The sequence below is a fragment of the Misgurnus anguillicaudatus genome, chromosome 21, assembly GCF_027580225.2.
Source record: "Misgurnus anguillicaudatus chromosome 21, ASM2758022v2, whole genome shotgun sequence".
Lineage (NCBI taxonomy): Eukaryota > Metazoa > Chordata > Actinopteri > Cypriniformes > Cobitidae > Misgurnus > Misgurnus anguillicaudatus.
In genome coordinates, this window is record NC_073357.2 from 34,460,073 (window position 1) to 34,485,876 (window position 25,804).

Sequence of the window (25,804 nt, forward strand, 5' to 3'; positions counted from 1 at the left end):
AGCGCTATATGCTAGCATGGGTTTCCCCATGCTGCCTTGCGTGCAAATTTATTCACGCTGCAAGTCTAGCATGGAAACCATGGACCAATTTTGCCCCTGAAATAGGGAACCAATCACAGAACGGGTAGGAGGGAGCAAGATGATGACGACGTCTATGCGATACACCGAAGCAGTTTTGTTTATTCAACACGGCAGCAGACACGAAGTAGTTTAGAACACAAGTTTATTAAAAAAAATATCAACTTTTGGCGTTAAACAATTTCATATCCAAAAAGGATGTTTGTATATGGCAAGACATGATAGCCACAAAGTTTTAGGACCAACCTGCTAGGCATCGTCGTCGAAGAAGTACAATTAACTTATAAATGGTAACTGGTATTTATTAATATCATATTGTCATTATGCCTGTACTGCGGTTGTCACAGTGCCACTAAATTGTATTGCTTTTCAATATCAATATACAGCTACTGGTTTAGTTGCATAGCTTTCAGCTGTGTGCACATGTACCGATAAAAGTTGTTTACGTTTGAATTTATGTCGCTCTACATACGTCATCTGGTATAATTGAAACGTTTGGCTACGATTCTCTATGAGCTACGTACAGACGCATTTGATATATGCTATATGCTAGTGTTTAGGCTAAAGTCGTTACAGTTACTTTTTTGTTAGGTCCATACTGAAATAAAACCTTAGTACTCAAAAACGCCCATTAACAATCTCCAAACAACTGATTATTCCTCAAATTTTGTAATTTCTGATACAGGCTCAAACATAAGGTCTTTACACATACACACAGTTAATCAAAAGAGTTGCTCTGACAAACAGCCAATAAGAACAGAGCTCAACATTATTATCCATGACCCTTTCAAATAAGGTTATAATAATCCAGGGTTGTAAATGGAAATATTAAATCATCTCTGGATCATTTTTGCACTTAATAAAGCCATTTACCTTCTATGTAGATATAAGAGAACAATGTAACATATTATTTCATTGAATTCTTGGGCACCTTTAAATAACATGTAATTGATAACTTGAATAAGAATATACAAAAAAATTCAATTAAGAGAAACTATTGTAATAGAACAGGGGTGTTTAATTCAATCCCCCCGCCTTCTCAATTTATGTGGCCCTTGAGAGCTTACAAGTTATTTTATTGTTATTATAAGTCGTTTTTTTTGCAAGGTTTTTTCTACATTTTTTTTAGCAGCTACATTTTGTCAATGAATAGTACACTACATTATGCCAGTGTATATTACACTATATAAGGTGCAACGTTTGGTACATTATGTTATGGCAACGTTTGGTATGTTACGTGTTGGCAATGTGTGGTAAACTACGTTTTGGCAACGTTTGGTACGTTACGACGCTAGAGCAACAGTTGATGTGTTACGTTACGGCCATGTTGTATGCTACGTATTGTCAAGGTATGATATGCTACATTATGGCAAGGTTTAGTATGCTATGCTTTCAACTTATGGTATGCTACGTCTTGGCAACGTATGTTACATTAAATTGAAAAATCAATAAATTATAAAAATAATTTTATATTAATAATATTGCACTTAGTTACTTGGTTAATTCTGGTTATTTGTAATTGTTCTGAGAATTTATGTAACTTTGTTTTTCTCTCGGAAATATTAAAATACAATAATACTACATAACAATGTATATCATTCTAAAGCCTACAACCAATATTATATGTGTACGTGTTAAGTTACCTGAATGTAAAACTTTGACTTTGTTGTGCATGCACCCTCCAAAAAAATTAGCACCAGCGCCACTGAAATCATTGAGTCTCATTTGATGAGCTGTTAGCTTTGTGCGCTACCATGGCATATTTAACAGGTTGGTACATCAATCCAGACTGCACCCATGCCACTGACTTCATAACAGATAAAAAAGGTTAAGCCAAAAACTGCTTCTGCTTAAGGACCCACACTATATTTTTTGTTTATACATCACACATCATGTGGCAACCCAACACAGTACCAATAGGTTTAATACGCGTTTCAATTCAGAATAGTTTTCCTGTTATGTCTGACAAGGCTAAACTTTCCACAGCAACTTGGAAACCCAGATTCTTAGGGAAAGTTTTAAGAAACCCCTGCATGATCCATCGGTTCATTCAAGACTCTTTGAAACCCACCCACGGGACAATAATCATGTTCACAAGATGTCCCTGTGGAACATTGAGCTTTCAAATAATACCACATATGATAGCAGCGTCTCAATTTTCCACTTTGGCATTCATAGGGAGCTTTTGAAATTGGGTATGCCAAAATCAGAAATAAAATAAAAAATGCAAGTGTAAGAGGTTAATGCCCATATTAGTTACCCAGAAGAATTAACAGCGTTTGGGCAGAAGACAGTTTGATTTCTTGGATTCTGATCAGTTTGCATCTACATACTTAGAGCTGGAGCAGGTGAGAGACAGATTTATGAAATCATCCACTTAATCTTAATGACATTAGCTCAATCTCTAAAATAAATCCTGATCAATACAGCTAACCTGATCAAAAGGGTGTTACACGTGGTTTCGTGAATGCGAGTCAGCTGGCTCTGTGGTTATACCTCTCTCTCTCAAAACTACATGTCTCAACTCTTCCATCAGCCCTTTAGCAGTTTGATACCATGTGGGATCATCTTCTTGACATCTCTAATGTTCATGGTTTTAATTGTGTTTACACAACACGCACCAAGGCACAATTTTCCACACCGAACCACAAACTATAAGTCTCATTTACACATTCAGCAAGTGTACAAATTACATTTTTATACAAAAAAAGTTTATTGAATTATTAACAACTGTACATGATCAGTGCTGACACAGTTTGCTACATACTTTGGTGTGAAGTTGAGAGGTTGTGAAAGGCAGATGGGTCTGGAATTGTATTGAAGATCAGGTGCACTGTGACACGGCCTCTTCCACGGCTCCATAGAGCAAAGATCTGTAGGGTCCAACAATCCACATTATCCATGATCGGCTTTTAAAAGCTGCTGTCTTCGGTTTCATACGCTCATTTTCACACTGTGCTTCCACATCACCAAAGTCAAGTGCAGGCCAAGAATATATTCATTAGAAAACTGGCTCAACTTACAGAAACAAACCCCAACTTGATTCGCTCATGAAAAGGTTTACATAAATCTGTGACAGCCCAAACACTGGGCTGGAGGCTCATAAGGGCGGGAATCTCCACAGCAGAGTTAAGCTGTCAGTCATATCCCACTTCAACAACAGCGTCAAGCTCACGGGATAAGTCGGCATGTTACTCATCACGATGTACAATCCACGTTGCATCAGAATGTTACAGTCACACTTCATTATCTGAATTCCAGTCTCCGTCGAGACATCACACAAGGCCAAGGGCACAGACAAGTAGTACAGTTAGTTATCCTCAGAGTTTAACATCCCTTTCAATTTACAAATAGCTCTCCTCTCGGGCGTTTCCTTTCATTTCGCTGTGTTCTGTCGGATCCTGACTCATGCAGGATTCCAGTCTGATCTCGTTTCCATGAACAGCACAGATTCGAAACCAAAAAAAGTTACCAAAAAAATAAAGACAAAAGGTTTTCTCACACGAGTCTCGTCTGACTTTTAACAAGAGTGTGTGCTTGCAAAACCGAAAGGTGTCCTAATCTACATTCATCAAGCATCAAGGACATGAGGACAAAGAAACCCATCACAAGTATATCAGGACATGGAAATATATATAATTATATATATTTATAAAATGTCTTTATTACTCCATATATACACTTTTTAACAAATTGTCCAAGGAGCAGGAGGCTAAAACCGAAGCACTGCTTCATATTACATCACAGATCGTTCACTGTGTTCAAAGGTAGGGAAAAAACTACAGAAGGAATAGGCACACACAATCCCATGAGCACACTGAAAGCAAAGGCATGACAATATTTACTATATTAGTGCTGTCAGGGAGTCCTTGGGACAGTTTTTCCAGTTTGGAGTACTGCTCCACTTGCGGCAAGAATCCAGGTGTGCTAATAAACATCTGGTATTGATGCCCACCGAGTGGACGAACCAAATGCTAACCTGGATTCCTACTGTAGATATCTTTAAGAAAAAGATGGAGGGGTGTCCTCTTGAATCCATTCAAAACAGGCTTAAAGATAAGTTCCATTCGCGGGCTTTAAAATCCGGTAAAGGTGTAAAATTTAGTAGATCACTTCATACACAGTGGCCTTCTTGTCTCCAGATCCTGTCACAATGTATTTATCATCAGCCGAGATGTCACAGCTCAAGACAGATGAGGACTCCTTTGACTGTGGAGGGACAGACAGGACAATGACATCATAAACTACACAGCGACATCATTAAAGTAGATATTAAACATTACAGTCACTCTGACTGGCGAAGCATGCAAGTGCTGCAGAGTAAAAGTGCATTATTTGCAGAAGGCATTTGTTTGCATGGAGTTTGAGTATGTGTTATGTACACATACTGTAAATAATATGTGCTTATTCTATAGCCAGTTACTCATTTGTTCATCATTTTCTACGTGATGTAATAATGTATAAAATTTTGGTAATGAACTGCATATTCAGATGTTCATAGATGTTTCAAGATGCAACTTGAAATCTTTGCAGGCTTTCATTGGAACTGTGAAGCCGGTGTTTTTATGCTTTTTAAGCTTACTAAGAACTGATCTATGAATCCCACACTACAGACACACAATCCCTAATGTTATTCTCCTCATCTGTGGCCATTCAGGACACCTCTGCAGCATGTCAACAGTGCAGAGAACAAAGTATTGACATACCTGGAAAATGCTGGCACCATAGGGAGTTCTCCAGGCATTCAAAAGATTGTCCTTCCCAGTGCTCACAAACCATTTCCCTTAAGAAAACAGAACAAACACACTTTCACTAATGGGTAGAGTCAAGGTTAATCTAAATGACTTGATTTGCTACAGCACAGCTTATTTCAAAGTAGACTGGCCCATCAAGAAAAGGAGACATAAGTGTGGTATAAAGTGCAACTTGGTCATGCTAAAATGGAACGTGGACTACTCAAAACCTATTGTATATTGTACAGTTTAACATTTCATGGATTCTAAGGCTCAAGATGTTTGCACTTTGCACAAGCTAACAGTGTCTTACCACAGTAGGCAAATTTGAGGGAGAGGACGCAGCTCTCGTGCAGGTGCAGCTGGTACTTGTCTGGCTTGGTGTGATGAAGCACTTCCACATTACTGCTCTCCATTCCTACAGCCAACCACTCACCCGTCGGACAATAGCCCAGAGAGAAGATCTGCAGCAGAGTTAAATATACAGAAAGGTCAAAAAACAATGGACGTGCATTTTTATACATTTAATGATGTGCTTCTATTAAAGTAGACATTAGCCATGTTTCCATCATCATGATTTTATGCGCATTTTAAAGTATCGCATCGAAAACGAGTGATGGAAACGTCAAATTTCTATTAAAAATCCCTTGATTAGCAAAAAAGTTTTAACACTCGGTTGAGGTGGTTTTTGATTTATGCGAAAAAGAGTAAATGCGAAAAAATGGGAGATGGAAACGCATTTGCCGAATTAATTCTGACGTAGCGAACATTAAACCCACGGGACTGACCGTCCAGCTGTTTCCGCTATACCCGTTTACCATATATGAGGCTTGACATTGTTGCAATGTTCTTGCTGCTAATGCTTTTTTAAAAAGTCTGCATTCCTTTTTCTATGCAAAGCATTCAGTTTGGCAATTACAAGCTGCACGGCAAATACATTGAAGGATTAGTCCATTTTCTAAAAAAAAAAAAAAAATCCAGATAATTTACTCACCACCATGTCATTCAAAATGTTGATGTCTTTCTTTGTTCAGTTGATAAAAAATTATGTTTTTTTTTTAAGGAAAACATTCCAGGATTTTTCTCATTTTAATGGACACCAACACGTAAGTTTTAATGCAGTTTAAAATTGCAGTTTCAAAGGACTCTAAACGATCTCAAACGAGGCATAAAGGTCTTATCTGGCGAAACTATTGTCATTTTTGACAAGAAAAATGGAGAATATGCACTTTTAAATCAAAACTTTTTGTTTATCTCCGGTCCTCTGACACGCCAGCGTGACCTCACGTAATCGCGTAATGCCGTGGAAAGGTCACGTGACACATAAATGAATTTGTGGACCATTTTAAACAATAAACTGACACAAAGACATTAATTAGTGTCATTCGACATACAACAACATACTCCACACTTGTAAACACTGGGGCGTAGTTTCGTATATGTCATCCGTGACCTCTTGACGTGATGATATATTATGTGAGGTTGCGCTGGCGCGTCACAGGACCGGAGATTGACGAGAAGTTGTGGTTTAAAAGTGCATATTTTTTATTTTTCTTGTCAAAAATGACAATCGTTTCACTAGATAAGACCCTTATGCCTCGTTTGAGATCGTTTAGAATCCTTTGAAAATCCATTGAAACTTCAATTTTAAACTGCATTAAAACAGTTTCGTGTTGGGGTCCATTAAAGTCTATTAAAATGAGAAAAAATCCTGGAATGTTTTCCTCAAAAAACATAATATCTTCTTGACTGAACATAGAAAGACATCAACATTTTGACATGACATGGTGGTAAGTAAATTATCTGGAATGGACTAATACTTTAATAAATTGTCCCATTTTGACTACATGCAGTCCTGTCCCCATTTTCCATGTGCGCATTGTTTTGTTTACTGTTGGTTACTGGGCTAACCAAAACCAGCGTCATTCGCTAAAACAACTTGATGGAAATGCACCTAATTCGCATTTCTTTGTTTTTCTTTTTTGCTAATTTTGAAAAGATTCACTTCACGTTTGCATGGAAAACCAGCTACAGGAAAGCATTGCCAGAGAATTGCAAAATGGGGCTTTGATGTTTTTAAGCATGTTGATAGATTCTCTATGTTTGAAAACAATGATTTTTGGAAAATATGGTCCTGCAGAAATAATAAATGTTTAAATTGGAAACCTAATATTTCCTGCAGCTAGAAACCATGCTTGCAACTTCAGTATCAAAACATTTAGAAAGTACCTACAGCAGTTGGTCAAAATAAATTGATCCAGCATGACTTAGTGTACGCAACAATCACCTGTGAAGTGAAGTCATGCTGCTGGAGCTGCCGTCCCTCTCTCAGGTCCCAGGAACGAACAGTGTTGTCAAGGCCACCTGTCCACAATTTGGTGCCATCATGGGAAATGTCTATACAACTTGCCCCATCTGTGTGCCCCTGGAACTGCCTATGGACACAGACAACACATTGTCAGTTAATGCATCAGTACAGTATGTGGCGGTTTCCAAGAAAGGGATTATACTAGTCCTAAACGGTCCAAACTGAAAACAACTTGCACTGACATATCTTTAAATACATCAGTGCCTTTGTTTTGCCTCAAAATGCACACCACGATTAATCGCGGTTAATCGCATACAAAATAAAAGTTTGTTTTTGCATAATATGTATGTAATTATTTTGTGTGTGTATGTATATATATATATATATATATATATATATATATATATATATATATATATATATATATATATATATATATATATATATATATATATATATATATATATATATATATATATATATATATATATATATATATATATATATATATATATATATATATATATATATATATATATATATATATATATATTTATATTTATATATAAATAAATAAATAAATACACACACATGCATACATGTATTTAAGAACCATTTACATGTATATAAATATTTATTTAGATTTTAATATATTTTATATTATATATAAATAAAAAACACATAAAATTTTTCTTAAATGAATACATGTATGCGTGTATTTATATATAGATGATAATTACACACAATCCACACACAAACATATTATGCGCAAACAAACTTTTATTTTATTTATTAATCGTGATCAATCTTTTGACAGCCCTACACACCAGTAATATTTTTAGTAAGGAAAATTTTGTTACATTTTTTTGTTAAGGCCTTGTCCTGGCTTAAGCTTATCCCTGTCCAGGAAACGGCCCCTGTATGGATGCATGCAATTCTATCCGCAAAGAGACACATTTCTTGTAGTCCCCTCTGGACTGCTTCCTGCCTGACAAGTGTTTGGTTATGAAGATCCCAAACTGCAATATTTCCATCACTGCAGCATGAGAAGCAGACCTTGGCGTCAGGGCTGATCGCCAGCGCGTAGCAGGCAGGAGCAGAAGAGGTGAGCTCGGCTTTGATACGGGGTGTCTGGGAGGCCAGATCCCATATGGTCAGAGTGCTGGCTTCTCCTCCGACAATCAGAGTCCGACCATCAGGAAGCAGCTTACAGGAACGGATGTAGTTATCCCTGTTCTAAAAAGAGAGAGGGACGCATGAAGAAAAAAGATACAGAGCCAGGTCAGCATATAACCAATTGTCCAGTAATTAATCAAATGTACTGTGATGAATATAAAAACATTTCCCTTCTGTATGCATTAAATTAGATTTTTTACACCCAGGTTTTTCCAACTCTCAACAATCAGGCTAAAGAGGTGAACAAATCAAAGCGGCATGACTGAAAAGCAGCCAGTCAGCTCTCTGTTATTTGCTGTGACTCTCTAAACCCTGTCTAACCTGTGTTTATGAAGGTTAATCGAGTGGGAACGGCGGCCGATAAGAGGGCTCAGAATGGTAAGTGGGGAGGGAAAAGCTTTTAAAGGTTTTTAGTTGCAGCACCGGGATGATGCACATTTTCAAATTAGCAAGAGAATTTTAGATCCGTTCCTGGGGGAGATCAATAACTGCAGGCTTTCAGACAAATTAAATCACTTTATAATGGCTGAATAACAGCTCATCAAATACACAGGGCTTTTTGCACTACAGAGCGAGAGAGGGGACAAAAACCAATGTGCAACTGAGAGGGAATGGGTGATGGATAGCCATTATATCTTTTCCCTAGAGTTACTACACAGTATACAGATTCAGGTTCTATATTTGGAAAGGGAATTAAAGGGAGGGCAAACGTTTAAAAATAGAAAAGTTCAAATCGAGTAAGAAAGAATATTTTTTTATTTCAGGTAATTTGTGAAGACTGATTAGACAACATCTTTACCAGACAATCGAGCTGCGAGACAGGGCTCTTGCTCCCGGGCTGACTGATGTCCCAGATCTTCACGCAGCCCTTTCCTCCAGTGTAGACGTGCCGCGTAGGGTTGCTAATGGTTACAGCGCACACAACCTCACCGTGGCTGAGCGTGTTGATCTGACGGGCGTGACGGGGTATGCCTGGCCCAATCAGAGCGTCTGGAGGAAAAGGTACTGGCTGCATCTGTCCATCCACGCTAACATGGAAGGAGTAGGCCCTATTGAGAAGAATGAGACAAGAGCTTTTGGAAACTGCAAAAACTATGCAACGTTTAGTTTTAAATTGAATTACATTTTTTATATAGTTAACAAGAGCACTCACGGTTTTCCTCCAGGTATAGAGGTCATACTTGGTGGTAAACCAGGAGCACGCATGTGGGGATGAGGATCAAAGGCCGCCTATATTAAACAGACATGGGTACATCTTAACAAAATGGTACAAAGATAGACATAAGTACAAAGCTTTTCACACAGAAGGGCTTTCCAACACAAGCAAACGCTGATTTGATTATCTAATATCAACTCGAGTAATTTTCTAGTTAAGAGCTTGTTCACGAACACTTTATTTCTCCCCTTAAGCTTTTATTAGACAAACCGTGTAATTTTCTATGCAAGGAGATGCAGAACAAAATCAGTACATGCAAAAGATGTTTAACCACATTGCTATCCTAACATTGAATATGCATGCTGAGCTAGAATAGGTTATGGAGCCGCCCAGGGCCATGTTGGATGATTTAAAGAACACAGGAGAGCCATGCGAGACAGACAGAGCCTGAATAAGACGAAAAACCAAGACCTTTCTGAAAGTATGGAAACAAAAATCTAACCATAGGTGAGCGTCCATAAGCAGCAGCAGCTGCGGCTGTCATCTGAGGGGAGATGTGCAGGCCTGGATAAACACCTGGACTGGTCAGCGAACCGTTCATCTCTGGGTGATGACCCATCATTGCGAACGGAGCCCCGTAGGGTGCTGCGATAGACAATGGTGTACGAATACCGGGTGCTGCTGGAAATATGCAGAGATGATGTTGAAAAGCCATGACTGCATGAACACACCCCTCAATGGGCTGAACAAACCTATATGATCTCAGAAGTGAATATGCATACATCCTTACCCAGTGTTTCTATACCGGGAGGTTTGCCGGGTATGGGCCTGAGCCCAGGGGTGTTGCTGGTTCCCGGGGTGGGAGCATCGTTGCGTGGGGTGGGGGTGTTGGACTTCAAACCTGGGGTGGAGGACTTGTCGTTATGTGAGATGAAGGAATGGAGATGGAATTAACAGAGCTAAAGCTACATACCACAAATGCTCAAATCCACAGAGCTCCCTCGCGTTAATCCAGTCAAACACTGACAGCTCATTATAGCCGAGGAGGATAAAGCTAAACTTCAGACCGAACCTTCCCAGAGACCTCATCCTCTCACTCATCTTTAATCACTCTGACTTCTCTCTTTTCTCCTAGCCAAGCGTGTTGGGATATTAGCCAGTGCTAGCAGCTAAGCCGCTGTTTGTCTGACAGTAGCTGATGTATTCACCTTATGCTTCAGTTCAAACAGACATTTATTCCACGGCTATAAAGCTGCTGAGGAAGGAGGTCTGCACATGTTCAGCGACTTTATACTGTAAATACCATACAGCACTTATGCTGGTCTTACATGTGAGTGGTCCTTCACTTTCGAAGAGGGGGTGCTGCCAGAGGAGGCCACAGAGGCGGGGCTGTTGGGGGCATCTTTCTTTAGTGCTCTGGCCTTATCAAGTCCGTTCTCAGGAGGAGAGTGAGACGGGCTGACCCTTGGGGTGGCTGGGTCCTACAAAGCCAAAGAAAAATGTCAGTCATGCACGGAGTGACAGCTGTTCGCCAACCTGAAAAATGTGTAAAGAACACATTTCTTACCTCATTGGACACATCCACAACAAGATCGTCGCTTTTGTCACCGTCGCTATCCTATAACACAGAAATAAAACTCAAGATTTAAGAGATCCTTAAAAAAAAAAAAAAAAAGAGTTGGAATGCACCGAATTTTTGAACAGCCTGCTATTTTGCAAGTTCTCCCAATCAGAAATCATGGAGGGGTCCGAAATTGTCATCGTATGTGCACGTCCACTGTGAGAGACACAATCCAAAAAAAAAAAAATCCAGAAATCACAATATATGACCTTCTAACCATTTGTTTGTATGATACAGCTGCAAATAAGTATTTAGACTTCTGACCCTCAAAGACCTGTTAGTCTGCCTTTAAAATGTCCACCTCCACCTCATTTATTATCCCAAATTAGATAAACCTGTTTGAGGTTGTTGGCTGCATAAAGACACCTGTCCACCCCATACAATCAGTAAGAATCCAACTACTAACATGTCCAAGACCAAAGAGCTGCCCAAAGACACTACAGAAAAAATTGTACACCTCCACAAGGCTGGAAAGGTCTTCGGAGAAATTGCCAAGCAGCTTGGTGAAAAAAGGTCCACTGTTGGAGCAATCATTAGAAAATGGAAGCTAAACATGACTGTCAATCTCCCTTGGTCTGAGGCTCCATGCAAGATCTCACCTCGTGGGGTCTCAATGATCCTAAGAAAGGTGAGAAATCAGCCCAGAACTACAGGAGAGGAGCTGGTCAATGACCTGAAAGAGCTGGGACCACCGTTTCCAAGGTTACTGTTGGTAATACACTGAAATCATGCATGGCAAGGAAGGTTCCCCTGCTTAAACCAGCACATGTCCAGGCCCGTCTTAAGTTTGCCAATGACCATTTGGATGATCCAGAGGAGTCATGGGAGAAAGTCATGTGGTCAGATGAGACCAAAATAGAACTTTTTGGTCATTATTCCACCAAACCTGTTTGGAGAAAACTGACTGATCTAGAGAAGATCTGTGTGGAGGAGTGGGCCAAAATCCCTCCTGCAGTGTGTGCAAATGTGGTGAAAAACTACAGGAAACGTTTGACCTCTGTAATTGCAAACAAAGGCTACTGGACCAAATATTAAGATTGATTTTCTCAGGTGTTCAAAAACTTATTTGCAGCTGTATCATACAAACAAATAGTTAAAAAAAATCATACATTGTGATTTCTGGATTTTTTTTAGATTATGTCTCTCACAGTGGACATGCACCTACGATGACAATTTCAGACCCCTCCATGATTTCTAAGTGGGAGAACTTGCAAAGTAGCAGGGTGTTCAAATACTTATTTTCCTCACTGTATATAGTAAAAAGGACATTCTGAATGTAACTTGTGCAAAGGTGAGAAAAATAATTAGTAAAATGAAAAAAAAAAAAAAATTATTCAGCTTTGGCCAAGAATTTTCCTTTTGGTGCATCCCTTGTCTGGAGGACAGTTTGCGCAGTAACATTAATAAGGCAGTTTATACACTTCCACATCAAATATGAGATGGGAGCTTACATAACGGCTCAGGTTGTCTTTCTCTTCCACTCGGCGCTTCTTTGAGTCCAGACTGTAGTCAGATGAACCTCTGTGTTTTTCACTGGCCCTCAGGCTGTCTGACGGTGATACTGAATTATTCTGCTGACACAGAAAAATAAAAAAGTTGATCAGCACAATTCACAAAAAATACATTTTCACTGTGCACCTGCTGACAACACAATGTCCCCTAGCCTAGATAACAGTGGAACATTTAAAGAATATGCATATTTTTCCACTTAGCACAAAAATAAAAACAGTTTTAATACATTTTTAGAAAAAAGATTCTCCTGCATTAGAATGTAACAAGAGCTTAGCCTTATTAACTTTAGACAGTCAGCTACGCTCAGGACGACCTGAACTCTCAGCCGCACAAATACAAATATCAGAGGCGACATGGGGCCACTGGTGGGGCTTTGAGTAAGCCGTGTGTGTAAATTCCCTACTTGTACTAGGTAAACATGGAGTTGCGAGAGGGTTAATCCCCAAGCCCTGTTAGATCATCCTGATCTCCCTGGCATGGAGAAGAGAGAGTAAGCCTGCCAAGCAAGCAAGCCCATGAAGCAAAGCAGGCGGGACAGCTGAGCAAACTATCCCCGAAGAGTGAGGCCTCTAAACCAGCCTGACCACACTACACTTCAAACAGTCTGGGCTAACCCTGCAGCCCCGGGCAACCAGCACAGAGCATTACACAACACAAATGTGCCAAACTGGAGCACAGGGTCGGGAGAAAACTGATCCCTGCAGCATAGTGAGGGAGGGATACGGCGCGCGAGAGAAAAACACATTAAAACGCAAACAGCAGAGCAGAATAAACAGCCCTGCACCCCGAGAGTTAACCAGCCAGACAAGAGCTTGTTTTCCTTGCCTCCCGCACAAACCCAACTAAAACACCGCAAACAGCTACCCTTTTCTCCACGGCCAGCGGGCCTGAACAGAGGTCGTTGCCATCTCGGGGAGAGCGAGAGCATGTATGTCCATGTCTCCTTTTCTTTTCCGCCCTTGGCCAAGACCACTCACTGACTTTATTGTACTTGGTGGGGTTTCACCGCAAAAGGGAGGAAAAAGGTGTACTTGGAGGAGTGAGAGAGCATGGGTAGGTACATCAGTAAAAATCCACAACAATACTGTAGAGCAGAAAGGAAGAAGATAGGAAAAAGGAGTAGAAGGGAACTGCTACAACCCATGTTACCCAGAATGCAACGAGAATGGCATTGGCTGACTTGCACACCCTCTGTGCTTGCTGGGCAGACGAGCAGCAACTCTATGCCAAAGAGTGTGGCACTGCCAGGGCATGATCTCAGTGCCAAGCCCACACTCTCACTCTGACTGACAAACCTCTATTCATCCAGCACGAAAATGACAGACAGTTGAAAAGGAGGATGTGCTTGGGCCAAAGGAAGTGGGCTGCAAGCAGAAGGAACTCAACGCTTTCCTGAAGGGGTCATAAAGAAAGCCCAGCAGCTTAAAGCCTTCTGACAAATGCTTTACAACAATCTCAGTGTTGCCTTTGTCAGCACGAAGCAGTCCACAACTCCTTCTTCTATTCCTCCCTTTTGCTAATCCAAAAGTAATAAATAGACCTCGACCGCTCTGTCAGCTTGACAGAGGAGTGTGTATTTCTCAGCTGCTCTGCAGTGGGTTTAATAGGCTGACCTTTTAAGACAGGCTTAACGTGACTCAATAAGCAAAGTCAGAGCAGTGCTATCAGATGACCCGTGACAACAGGAAGTACTGGCGGGCAAAGAGCAGGACGGCCGCTGCTGCGCTAAGCGCTAATCAGCAGCAAAGTCTGATTTCTGCAGGCATGACTGCTCCCATTCAACGCACACACACACAACAGTCTAGTGCCAAGTCAAATCATTCTGCACATCTAGTTTAACAGGCAAAATAGGGCAATCCAGCATTTGGGAGATAGGGAGACAAAAGCTTTAAGTGGTTATATGAAAACCACAAATAAACAGTGGAGGATACGACAGACAGGGAGCTATGGAGACAAAGAGCCGAAGGAATGAGTGAAAAGGCAGTTAATAAAACAGAAAGGGGGGAATAGTGAAACAAAGGAGGAGACTAAGACTGAATGAGTCAGGTTTATCCGAGACGTGAAGAGTGGGTAGGAACAAATCCTTTAAGATAAGAAAGTCAAAGTCTTTTTTAATTGTGATGAAATTATAGCGCCACTAATCCCTGGCCTGTGCTTTTGCGCATTTTTTACCTGGATTAAAAGTAGGATTATACAGCGGGCTCCCTTTTCTATTCATTATTTTTTTTAAAGGCTTAGCGTGCACTAATGCTACCCGCTCTGCTCTGCTCACGCTGTTAACGTGCCACTGCGTTCCCTCTTCATCAAATGTCAAGACTTAAGAGACAAAGTCAGGAACTGGCAGAACTTACCGTGCTGGATTCCCGCTCTTTATCCAGGGGAGAACGACAATGTTGATAGAAGAAGAGAAAAACAACAAGTCGGAATTTCCATTAATTTTCTTAGCAACGCATTTGCATACTGTTTTCTGTGACTAAAAAAATTACGCTGAAGTACTCAAATCCAAGCTTGCGTCTGTTACCTCTGTGCTCCAGGTCATGGTGGTTTTTCTCATCTTTGACTGGCAGGTGTGCCTGGCTACCCAGAGCGCCGAGCGCCAGTAAACCAGGCGTCGTACCGGTGACTGAAGGGATGCTGGGGGGCTGCAGCCCTGAGGGGTGAGGAGGCAGCTGCACCGGGGGTCCATGAGCAGCATGGGAAAGGTGCTGAGCCTGGAGCTGCTGCTGCTGTCAACACACACATTTACATCAAGTGGGTCAGATGGAAAAAGCATAAAGATGGCACAGAGTGAATCACACGCTAAACAGAAAATAAGTTACATTAGCAGCCTAACACCTCCATTAGTGGCTGGATGAAAGCAGGACACTTTTCACAAGCACATGTCCATACTGAGAGCCTGTCCACGGGGAGACTGGTTTATAGCTGTATACGCACAATTTTTTTCCGTTTTGTCTGGACGGATACAGCTTTTATGAGCATTATTCCAATATTTTTTGAAACCGGGAATAAATCTGAATCAGACACCCCTGCGTTTTCGTGTGTACAGACTATACATATATTTTAGCCTACAAAATTAGCAAGTTTGCTTATTCGCCATTTATCTCTGGAGAAACCACACATGTGCATAAACTTGCACATGACGTGTTCTGTTTTATGAAGCTGGCAATCGATCTCTGTTTCAGCATGGATAGTGAGGAGCTCCCTAATCTGTGCATTATTCCAGTTTGCCAACTAAAGAGCTGAACGATAACTTGTTGCGATGAGACTAGCGTCCTCACTACGACACGCCCCTTACACGTGTCTTGGGATCACTTCTTGAATGTGTTAGCATTAAGCCTAGCCCCATTCATTCCTATGGCTCCAAACAAAGGTTTTCTTTTGTGCCACCATACTTACTCATGCAACAGTCTTTAAATAGGATAAACATGGAAGTGTTTGGTGGGTTCGAAATTCATCCTTGTTTGGAACCATAGGAATGAATGGAGCCAGGCTAAATGCTAGCACATTCACGAGGCGCTGAACAAAGATTAAAAGTGCACGCATTGAAAAAAGATAGGTGTGTATTAATTAATCTAAGTTGAGGTAAGAACATGGTAAAATATTGAAAAACGGTGGTGTTTTCCTTTAAATTTTTACGGAAGTAACAAAATATCCGATTTAAAAAAAGATAGGGGAAGCAATGGCACTGCTCTTTAAAACTAACCAACCTTACATGCATATTTTTTGCAATGAAATGGTATTCAAATGAATTTCAGATAGGCCTGATGTTTACACATGGTTCCCACGTACACAAGGCAAAATAAAAAAGGTGCAGGATTTTCTGATATACACACAGGAGGTTTAGTGAAAGGCATTAATGAATCCTTTACAGACATACAGTTACCAACTCCATTCAGCCAAGCCACCTTAAAAATAGACATCCTATATGTTATCATTAATTTAATAGTTACTGCGTGTCAAAGTGTCTGTTCATAAGTGGGAGAGGAACATGTGAAATAATCCGGTTGTTAAGTAATGACGCAAGGAATACCGCTTCCGGGTCAAAACCTCTGCTCATTTCAATAGGATATTATTTAAACGGACGATTATGAGCACTATTTATTCATATCACACATTTAAGGAAAATTTTTATAAACTCGTGTGTAAACTGCAGTCTCAGGCTCCCAGAATCAAAATTAATAATTCATAAAAAATCCACGTCTATAAATCCATGTCTGGTCAAATTTAGGATCATGTGTTTTTGGTAGTTTTTTATTATGATACAAGTGTATTTATAGCCATGATTTTTTTGTTACTTAACAACCGGATAGGTAGAGAAAGAAAGAAAGAGAGAGAGAGAGAGAATAATACAAGCTAGGTAAATTTGAGCTTTACATCTGCATGTTGTGATTTTAATCTCGTGCGAATCGAACATGTCTGTGTTTCTTCTACAACTGCCCAAAAAATTTGAATAAATGACCTACTGTCTTTTGGCTAACTCCAGCATAGATTAAAGAAATCATTACAGAAATGTCAGCCGATGTGGTGTTTTATTTTTTCCACAAGGTTTCTGCACTTATTTTGACCTGCGAAACACTTTAACTAAAGTTATTCTGCTTATTGCACTGCCTGGTGCACATTCACTATGAATTTGGACCTTTTTACCAATTTCCTGTGTAAAATAACAGATGGTGGTTCAAGTGCTGCTGGCATCTCAGGAGATGAAAAAGAAAACTAATAAGGAAAGTGGAAACAGCTAAAAGTGATATATCCAGCTATAATCCTTCCCTTTAAACGTGCGCACATACCGCAGTGTTGCAGCCTGACAGCGCAGTGATTTGCAGTCTTCTTTGTTAAGGCGTGTATTATACACACATACACCTATGCTTAGTATATTATTACAAGTCTCTAGAAATCAAACTATGTAAAATGCCAAAATTAAACTGCATGAGATATCCAATAAAACTAGTTACTGTTAACTTTAACATATATAAACCCCATTAAACAGACATTTTTTGACACCAATGACTAAATGAAGCACAATGCAGGATATACTGTATGTATACACACACATACTGTATAACACTGTTAGGTGTTAGGGTGCAAATAACGTTAGGCTCTCGGTTTCACTTCAAAAGCTCAAATATAACACACACAAACACATACATAGACACAACTGTCTTTAGCACTGACCATCAAAGCAGGATAAACAGAATGAGGCTGCTGCTGATGGAGAAAAGAGAGGAGCACATCATTACTCATTTATGAATAATACATCACTACTGCAAAAATACATCTAGACATAAAATGTGTTTCTGACCTTAACACCTCTAACGCTTCCTAAACTGATGTATTGATTTCCGATAACCCTTTAGTTAATAATATAATAGCGTACAACTGACTAAACATTGTTTTTTATTTTCTGAGTGAGGTTCGGAGTCAGACAGAGGCCAATTCTGCTGTTGGTGTGAAATGTGAAATGCAAACGAACAGAAAGAGTATGCAAAGTGAATCTGGTGTTCTGTATCAAAACACAGACAAAACCAGCAGCAAACCTCCACCACTAATGCTTTACATGAAACAAAGGCACTACCATTTATATTGGCTTTCATATATGACTTTTCATACAAATAATAAAGATCCTGTGTAAACCTGCTATTAGCATCAGGCTTAAATGATCCGTGTGGTTAGCCAGGACAGACTACCATTTATAGCTGCTATTTACATAAATCTCAAACATGTCCTGTGACTACTGATGACTGGATTGTGTCGTCACCTGGGACTAATGTTCATACAAAGTGCAAGTCAGAGAAGGGTCACAACGGTTAACTAGTTGTCCATTCAGACAAACAACTTCAGCTGTTGTGTCACTCACAAACAGCCCAATTGAACAGTGCATCTGATTTCTTGACTATTTCTTGATGTATTTTGCATATATCTAGTTGAACACGGTTCGAGACATCTCATACTCTTTGAGTGAGTATCTCAACCAGTAGTTTTTCATCTGCGAGTAAGTCACTCTGTCAATAAGTCAAGCGCACAACCACAGCATCATTAACATAAGAACTGAACTCCAGTAACTTATTACCAAAGCCACAGACATGCACAGCTCTGACAGGTCAGTAGTAGGACTACCGCAGACCAAAAGCTTTAATGGACGTCTCTCTCCTCTAACCCACTTATTTGCCTCTGCCCCTCCCTGTGGATATCACTGCCTCAAACAATGACTCTCCTTCAATAATCTCCTCTCTCTCGCTCTGTGCCAAATGCTGCTGGCTCCCGATTACAAATGCTGCTGGCTCCCGATTAACAGTGAATCTTTAATGACCCCTTCTCCCTCCTCCAACCACCAGGGCACAGATTGATCTCCTGCCATCTCACCAGCCAGCAATTTCAGTCTCTCTGTGTGTGTGTCTCTGTGTTAATGCCCACAATTGTGTGGCAAGTGCCTGTCTGACCATCTATTTATCAACCATCGTGATGACCATGTGACACTACCAAGTGTGTGTGTGTATGTGGGAGTAAAAGCAACAAGCCCTGTCCTTTCCATCCCCCCCGTTTCCCCACCTCCTTCCAAACCGTTCTGCTGAATGGCCGGCTGTTTAATGATGGAGCCCCGTCGACAGTTTCATTCAGCCGGATTCGAGGAAGCAATTACATTGAAAACCGGGGTCAGAGTCTTGGCTCATTTGCCCTAATTGAATTCCGATATCTGGCTCTAACTGCCCTGACCCAGCTCAGGACCTCCTACCCACCAGCCAGGTTCAGATCAGCCCAGGAATCTGGGTCAGTCACACTCACAAACTCCTGGAGAAGACATGCTGTTCCTTCCTGTTACTATTTAGCTATCTGCTTTGGATCTGGACTAGAAACCGATTTGTTAGCCACAATAAAAAAAAAAGATGATTACTACACTCCTAGAAATTTTAGGCAGTGACGCATGTAATTGTTCGTGCCGCCAGTGTCAATGGGGAAAGTCCTTTAACGCAAGCTCTTTAAAGCATTCACCATTGCTAATCACACACGTCCCTTATAGAGTTAGACTTCTCCCTTTGTGTGATCAAAACAAGAGCTTAACTTTACAAGCCTGAACAAGTTTATCTCCACATGCTTCTCAAAACCTGTGACGAACAGATGCACAGAAACACTACACGCATAAATTAACTCAAATCATCCGAAGCGCACATATTGAGAAGACAAACAATGGCATGACAGTCAAACATAATGGTGTAAACACATCACTTAACAATTAAAAAATTAAAATCAGACCATGAAGGGCGAAGGGCAAACCTGCAACACTGAAGGCATTAAAGCACATCAACTATCCTGATCTCCTCCCAAATCAAGTTTAAACAGTTCTGTCCATCATGTATTCGCCCTTAGATTGTTTAAGAGCTCGTGAGGTTATACATATTACATTGAATGATTGTCAAAGAAAGATTTACAGCTGACATATTACCTTTGACTTGAATCCCGCCTATGGGAGTAGGCCAGGTTTCGCTCTTTATTAGAACATACTATGAATCAAATTGTTTTTACGAGCCAAGTATAAAAGCATTAGTATACTAGGGTGTGTGTGTGCAGGTTTGTCCCTGGCCCTGGTCAAATGAAGGAGAAAGAGGGGTATACACACGGTGAGAGGCAGATTGGGAAGTCCACGTACCCCGATGATGGCATTCAGCTCTGTCATTGTCACCTGCTTAGCACGTTCAACAGCCTGCGCGACCTGCTGTTGGTGCTGGAGGAAAGGGTAGAGGCTTAGATCAATACATAGCAAGTTAGCATGGGCTAGCTAGTTAGTGAGGGCTAACGGAAAACATTTGCAACTCAAAACATTTGCTGCTTAAACAACAAACTTTTTTGACAGCTCATAAAGGGAAAATAATACATAATTACCTCTTGTGACAAGAAAGGCATGATTTGAGCAAGAATAGCATTTAGCCGTTTGGCAATCTCAGTCTGAAACACAAAAACAGAAAGTGTGGTTATTAAATCAAACTGCTAAGTGTTGTCAGCTCTTCTCTAATCGATCCAATGTATTTAAACCATGACAGCATGAGCCTGTACACCCCTAAGTTACTTTCACTTTGCCGAACGCTCTAATCGAGTTTCTCCGTTTCCGAACGAGGCATTATGGGATACCTCCAGAACTCTTGATTAATGAAGTAAAAACTTCAGAAACATCTGTTTTTACTGCTGCTGCCATGTGTCTGCCGTTTCTGTGCATAATGAACACGAGGCTCCGAGCACCGATATGGCATGAAGCTCATAAAGCCAGACCTTGCTCCAACACACTGCTACTGAAACAGATCTGGCCAAATTCACAGCGCTGCCAGGCCAATTTGGGCAAAACGCCTGCAGTGCCCATCTGGCCAAGAAATGGGATGGAGGGGGGGGGGGGTTGTCTGGCCTCGACCACACCATCCCCCGCCACCCCCTCATTACCCAGACAGATTATTTCATTAAGATGCTGAAATATGCTAATGCTGATTTGGTGCTGGGAGATTAACGATGGCAATACTGAGCAATTACCATTTTTCCCAATGCTCCCATTACAGAGGCACAGGAGGAGAGGAACCAGAGCCCTACAGCAATATTCAAAATGACTTTTATTGATATGGAGAGACAGACAGGGTAATCAGCCAACATGCTCTGGTTCTCCTGCATCACTCATGGCTACCTGAAGACCCAAGAGCTATATTTCATCATGAGCTATGCTAACGGTTTAGGATGGAAAGGCACGAAGGGAGAGAGAGGGGGAATTAGAGCAAGAACGGGCGGAGAGGAGAAAGAGAGAATAAAAGCGAGAGAGGGAGAGGAAGTATGGGGCGGTGAACAAATTGATTATAGGTTGGAGCAGATGGCCCAGCAGGTGAGGGCGGAGAGAAATTTTTCTTTCTTTCACTGCAAGCCACATTCCGTTCATTTTTGGCAGAGGGACCTCTGTGCCTGTGGGAGGGTGCTGACCCCAGCACTCTGATGGATTTGGTCTCTCTTTAAAACAGGGCGAGAGTGGATGTGTTTTGACCTGTGATGAACTGTCTCTAGGGACGTGAACAAAAGATCTAAGCCATCTCCACACCCCTTCAGAGTCACTGAGCTATTAATGCTTTTCCAGCCTATCCAGATATACACAGACACAAATAACCAACACCCCTTTGCAAAACAAACTCATGACTTTTCAATAATCTGTTGCCATCTAACCAAACAACAAAGACTCTCAAGGCCATTAAAAAAAGCACTGCCCTCATATACAAACCATACGCTGAGGTTTTCTTTCTCACACACTCCTTCAACCCACCCCTTCCCTCTGCTTCCATTCCTGTATGCCACTCTGAGGTTGCCACAGCAACCGGCCCGCCCCTATCTCTCCCTCGGATCATTATGTAAATTGGAGCTCTGCTTGACCATAACAGGCAGTAAAATCATATTACGCGCACAGGGGAAGGTCATTAAATTGAATTTTCGGCCTGTCGATCAGATCAACTCGGCAAATTAATGCGGGATGAAAGGGGCAGCGGGGGGGAGGGGTAACGGCTCCTCTTTCAGAGATAGGTTGAAGTGTGTGTGTGCGTGTTAGAGAAGATTGGGAAACACCACGTTCTGGACGGTCCCCAGGATTTTTTGGCTCTGGCGAATGAGGCGATATTCCACGGTGATTATCAGAAATGGCTGTTCAGTTTAACCGGTCCATAGACACCTCTGTACCATTGTACCCAAACACAGACGAGCTATAAACATCTGCTTTTGCCAACAGCTTCCTGTTCTGATGCTCCTACATATAAAACAATCCACTTTAGAAAGTCCCTTTAAGGAAGAATACCGTAACACAACCCTAAAACACAAAAAAAATGGATGAGACCTCATGATATTCAGGTCATAAATGAGAAAGGACACTTACATTTTGGACACTAACCCACTAGGTTAAGGACACTAAGATATTTTGCTTAGCTAAACGTCTTTATTACAGTAAAATTTGGAGAGGAATGTATGTCACAATGATAATTGTCCTTAAAAGAGGCTTAATATACTTATATGTATAAATATGTACAGTTTTTGGCTTGTGTTTTCTTTTAAACGCCAAACCAGCTTCTAACTGTGGGTTTACACCAGATGCGAGTTCAACGATTTGCGCGAGTAGATTACATACAAAGTCAATGCAAAGATGAATCAGATGCGTCCTCGCGTGGGGCGATGCGAATGACACGATAGGGGTGGCGCGTTTGCCGTGAAGACACGTGCTATTCGCCTCAAACGTGTCTTCGCCCAAGTTGAAAATATTCAACTTGAGGGAAAAATTTGCATGACATGAAGTTAAATCCCTCGAGAAAACTAGAGCGAGCAACGCGATGTGATTGCATGCTTCGCGTTTTAGTGTAAACCCACAGTAAGGCTTTATTCATGCCGAGAATAAAGTGTCATTAAATAAAATAAGACTAGAAAAGATGTTTAAAATTCATTTCCTTGATTAAAAACCTTTTCAAAAGTATCAACAGAATAAAAAAGGTTTCTCACAGTAATACAATCTAGAAGGATATGTTTAATGGACAATGAATTCTGACAAGAGGAACATTTTGGAGGATTTTCTCCTGGGAGTAAACATGCGTGTAATTTTTGAATGTCCTATTCTGCATCTTGTATAGATGACTTGATTCCAACGATTCTCAAACCAGAAATTATGTTTTTTTTGCTTGCGTTTTAGAAATATGATGTGATTCTACTAAATGTACATGTTTTTATAACAATCACTCCCTGATACACTTCATATACACCACATCAGTATCACTTCACACAAGCTAAACTACAAAATACACTAACCTCAGCCTAAACCACCATGTCATGTGTTTTCTGGAGGAGAACAGGAAGTGTGGTACTACAGAGTTCCAGAGGTGTGCAGTAAGCTACCAGAACAGCACCCACAAATATAAAAAAACAGCACGGGAAGTGAAAACAAGGCCCTTGAGTAGAGAGAGAGAGCGAGAGGCTTCTGCTCAGCTTCACAATCCCAGGTGCTTAGTGCTGTCAAGCAGCGTGTGAAGAGCTCTCACACATAGCCCTGTCAATGGCACGCCAGAAGCCATTTACCTGTTGCTGTGGGTACGAGCAGAGTACAGGGAGATGCTGATGAGGATTAAATATGCCGCAAAACAACTGCGCACTGAAGAAGAGCCACTCACTGGCAAAAACATACATCCTGCTGCACTCTCTTTGTGACTCGATGAACAATTACAGACTAGATAAGTGGGAGGGAAAACAGGGAGTGAGTTTGTATAGCTAAGCTCACATTTACATGTTCACTCAAACGTTAAACACACAAATGCACCTATCAAAAAAGCCACACAGAGCTGTTCTTAGAACAGATGACGCTATCAGCAGATATTAAACAAGTTCACAAGCGAAAGAAAGCACCCAGTGGCATTCGTGCACCAGCCTGACACAGGCTCCTCTAAAACTCGGCTTGCCTCAGGCTGAAAGGCTGCATTGAGCAGCAGTCGTCTGCACAGGGTGTCTCTGTCTTCCCGTTGCTGGTTATGCACTGCAAATCCTGTTGGAACCGTATAAGTGATGTTTGTCTCTCTGTGCATTCATCTTCTGGAGTCGGACACAAAGGCCACAGACACGACCACCTGGTTCAGTAAACAGGCCCGAGAGACAGATGCGACCCAAAACTCACTTACACCCTACAGTAACAATTTCCTCATATTAATGTTGCACTGTCTATCATTTTTTTAAATCTGAACCTCTTAAAGTGTACCCATTTCAATGCTAAAAACAACGTTATTTTGTGTATTTGGTATAATACAATGTATTATAAACACTGTACATTTTTGTAGATCCAGATTTCACTCTCTTCCTGAAATGCACAGATTTGAAAACCCCTGTGTCCCTGATTGGCCAGCTAATCTGTACGTTGTGATTGGCCTGAATACCTCTGACGTCAGCCGGAAACGTGACGCTCTTTACCATGTTTGAAAGATTTGCTCAAACAATGCAATGCTAACAGGCGTTAACTTACAGGCTGTGAGTCTGAAGCGGGAGGAATTATAATAATGTCAGTCTTGTCTACATCACCAATCCCAGAAAGTAAACTGTTGCCTACAATCCGTGTGTTTGTTGTAATCCAAGAAAAGAGATTTACATTGGAGACGATAACTCGCGTCATTGTTTACTTTGGGTTATGTACCTTTTGCATATCGTTGACATGTACTAATACACACTTACACGCCAAAGGAAATTTAAAAACGTGAATCGGACAATAGGTCAGGGCTCCAGACTGCCACCAAAATTTGAGAGTGTGCCACTAAATAGTTAGTCTGGAGCCCTTTGAAACAAACCTTTTTACAGCATAACATTTTAATAGTTTCAAATTGGCCATACACAAAGCAGTAGTTAATTTTACAACCTTGCCTCCATTCTTTGATATAAGCAGCTCATGATTGTCTTTTAGGAATTCACCGGTTGGCCATCATAATGCGGGCGCATTTTGTCACCACTAGACATCTCACTCGCATGTACACAAACACTTCTGAAGAGAGACTGCAGTGTGCCTGGAGTCAGTTTGCTTTGGCTCAGAATCAAATCGACCATCATCACCTTGGCAAACAATTCCTGGAATCCTGAATAAATTATTCATCTGAACAAGTTCCCTCCCTGCTGCCTGTCTCTACCTCACCCTCTCTCTCTCTCACCCTCGAAGGCCACAGACTGAGCTGCACTTAATGAATCTGGCTTAGTGTGTGTGCACACAAAGAACTGACCAAATACAGCCACGCTGATGACAACACACACACATTAGTTCTGCATTCATTCAGAGGTGCATATTTGAGGACAAAACGAGGAAGAAAATGAAGACAGGGCAGAGACAGAGGGAACTGTGTTAGACAGAGAGGAACAGCAGATCAGGGACGCTGAGACCCGGTAATTAAAGAGCTATATTGACAAGCACAGCCGTCCACTTCCTCCCCCTGTGGCAAACCCCTCCCCTCACGACCATACATTCACCGTCCTGCCCCGAGGCTCTAACAGACCGCAGGATTAGCGCTGACCCTCCCTCGTGCCCAGATCACACCATTCCACAAACGCAAGCATGCGCTTACACAACAGTTATTTAATGCATTTACAACCTGGTGGATCCTCAAAATTGGCAACTCTGACACCTAAATGCAATCGCCTCTCTTCCCTTTCTAGCCGAAAGCATTATGTGAAGGGCAGAGTATGCATGTTATCAGACTGCTGTCATC

The 25,804-nt window shown here is 41.1% G+C and overlaps 1 protein-coding gene across 21 annotated transcripts in view; it reads right to left on the minus strand.

Moving 5' to 3' along the window:
* Positions 1 to 2,767: 2,767 nt before the first annotated feature.
* tle3b (TLE family member 3, transcriptional corepressor b) overlaps positions 2,768 to 25,804 on the minus strand; it is a 28,447-nt gene continuing 5,410 nt past the window's right edge. The window contains exons 6-22 of one of the 21 annotated variants that reach the window (XM_073858989.1): positions 20,460 to 20,522; positions 20,197 to 20,301; positions 17,757 to 17,789; positions 15,106 to 15,310; positions 14,936 to 14,952; positions 12,524 to 12,646; positions 11,019 to 11,069; positions 10,780 to 10,932; positions 10,242 to 10,374; positions 9,954 to 10,129; positions 9,449 to 9,525; positions 9,095 to 9,344; positions 8,108 to 8,355; positions 7,099 to 7,246; positions 5,125 to 5,275; positions 4,785 to 4,861; positions 2,768 to 4,287 (exon numbers count right to left, since the gene is read on the minus strand). In XM_073858989.1, the coding sequence (XP_073715090.1) occupies positions 4,180 to 4,287; positions 4,785 to 4,861; positions 5,125 to 5,275; positions 7,099 to 7,246; positions 8,108 to 8,355; positions 9,095 to 9,344; positions 9,449 to 9,525; positions 9,954 to 10,129; positions 10,242 to 10,374; positions 10,780 to 10,932; positions 11,019 to 11,069; positions 12,524 to 12,646; positions 14,936 to 14,952; positions 15,106 to 15,310; positions 17,757 to 17,789; positions 20,197 to 20,301; positions 20,460 to 20,522 (2,118 nt within the window). In that variant the 3' untranslated portion in view covers positions 2,768 to 4,179. Of the gene's footprint in view, positions 4,288 to 4,784; positions 4,862 to 5,124; positions 5,276 to 7,098; positions 7,247 to 8,107; positions 8,356 to 9,094; positions 9,345 to 9,448; positions 9,526 to 9,953; positions 10,133 to 10,241; positions 10,375 to 10,779; positions 10,933 to 11,018; positions 11,070 to 12,523; positions 12,647 to 14,935; positions 14,953 to 15,105; positions 15,311 to 17,756; positions 17,790 to 20,196; positions 20,302 to 20,459; positions 20,523 to 25,804 lie in introns of all 21 variants that reach the window. The other 20 variants (XM_073858997.1, XM_073858993.1, XM_073858994.1 and 17 more) reach the window with 20 other exon arrangements.